This window comes from Cystoisospora suis (genome assembly GCF_002600585.1).
Source record: "Cystoisospora suis strain Wien I chromosome Unknown contig_1151, whole genome shotgun sequence".
Taxonomy (NCBI): domain Eukaryota; phylum Apicomplexa; class Conoidasida; order Eucoccidiorida; family Sarcocystidae; genus Cystoisospora; species Cystoisospora suis.
The window spans coordinates 1-273 of record NW_027153952.1 but is presented as its reverse complement, the minus strand read 5'-3'; the positions used below and the strand labels follow the sequence as shown (position 1 = coordinate 273).

General features: G+C 52.0%; 1 protein-coding gene across 1 annotated transcript in view; it reads left to right on the top strand.

The window, feature by feature from the left end:
- Nucleotides 1–273, top strand: part of CSUI_002759 (uncharacterized protein) — a 7,898-nt gene extending 7,625 nt beyond the window's left edge. Inside the window, exon 6 of the mRNA XM_068062958.1 lies at nt 3–273. Within this exon, the coding sequence (XP_067925065.1) occupies nt 3–26 (24 nt within the window). The 3' untranslated portion in view covers nt 27–273. The remainder of the gene's footprint in view (nt 1–2) is intronic.

Sequence of the window (273 nt, the reverse complement as noted above, 5' to 3'; positions counted from 1 at the left end):
AGGAGGAGGAGGGGGAGAACAAGTAGGAGTCGTTGGAGGTGAAGAAAAGACGGCGTCGGGAGGTGTCGAAGTTGAGAAGGATGATAGAAGACCACGAGAAGAAATGGAGGGTAGTGAGAAGCAAGAGGAAGTCTCTGAGAAGACCTGCGTCCCTTCTCTCTCAGTGTCCTCCCCTATTGAAGAAGTGAGAGAATGCGCTTCATTGGAGAGTGACGCGAAGCAAACAGAGCGGGGTGGGGATAAGAGCCCTCCTATCTCTTCTTCTTCTCCTTC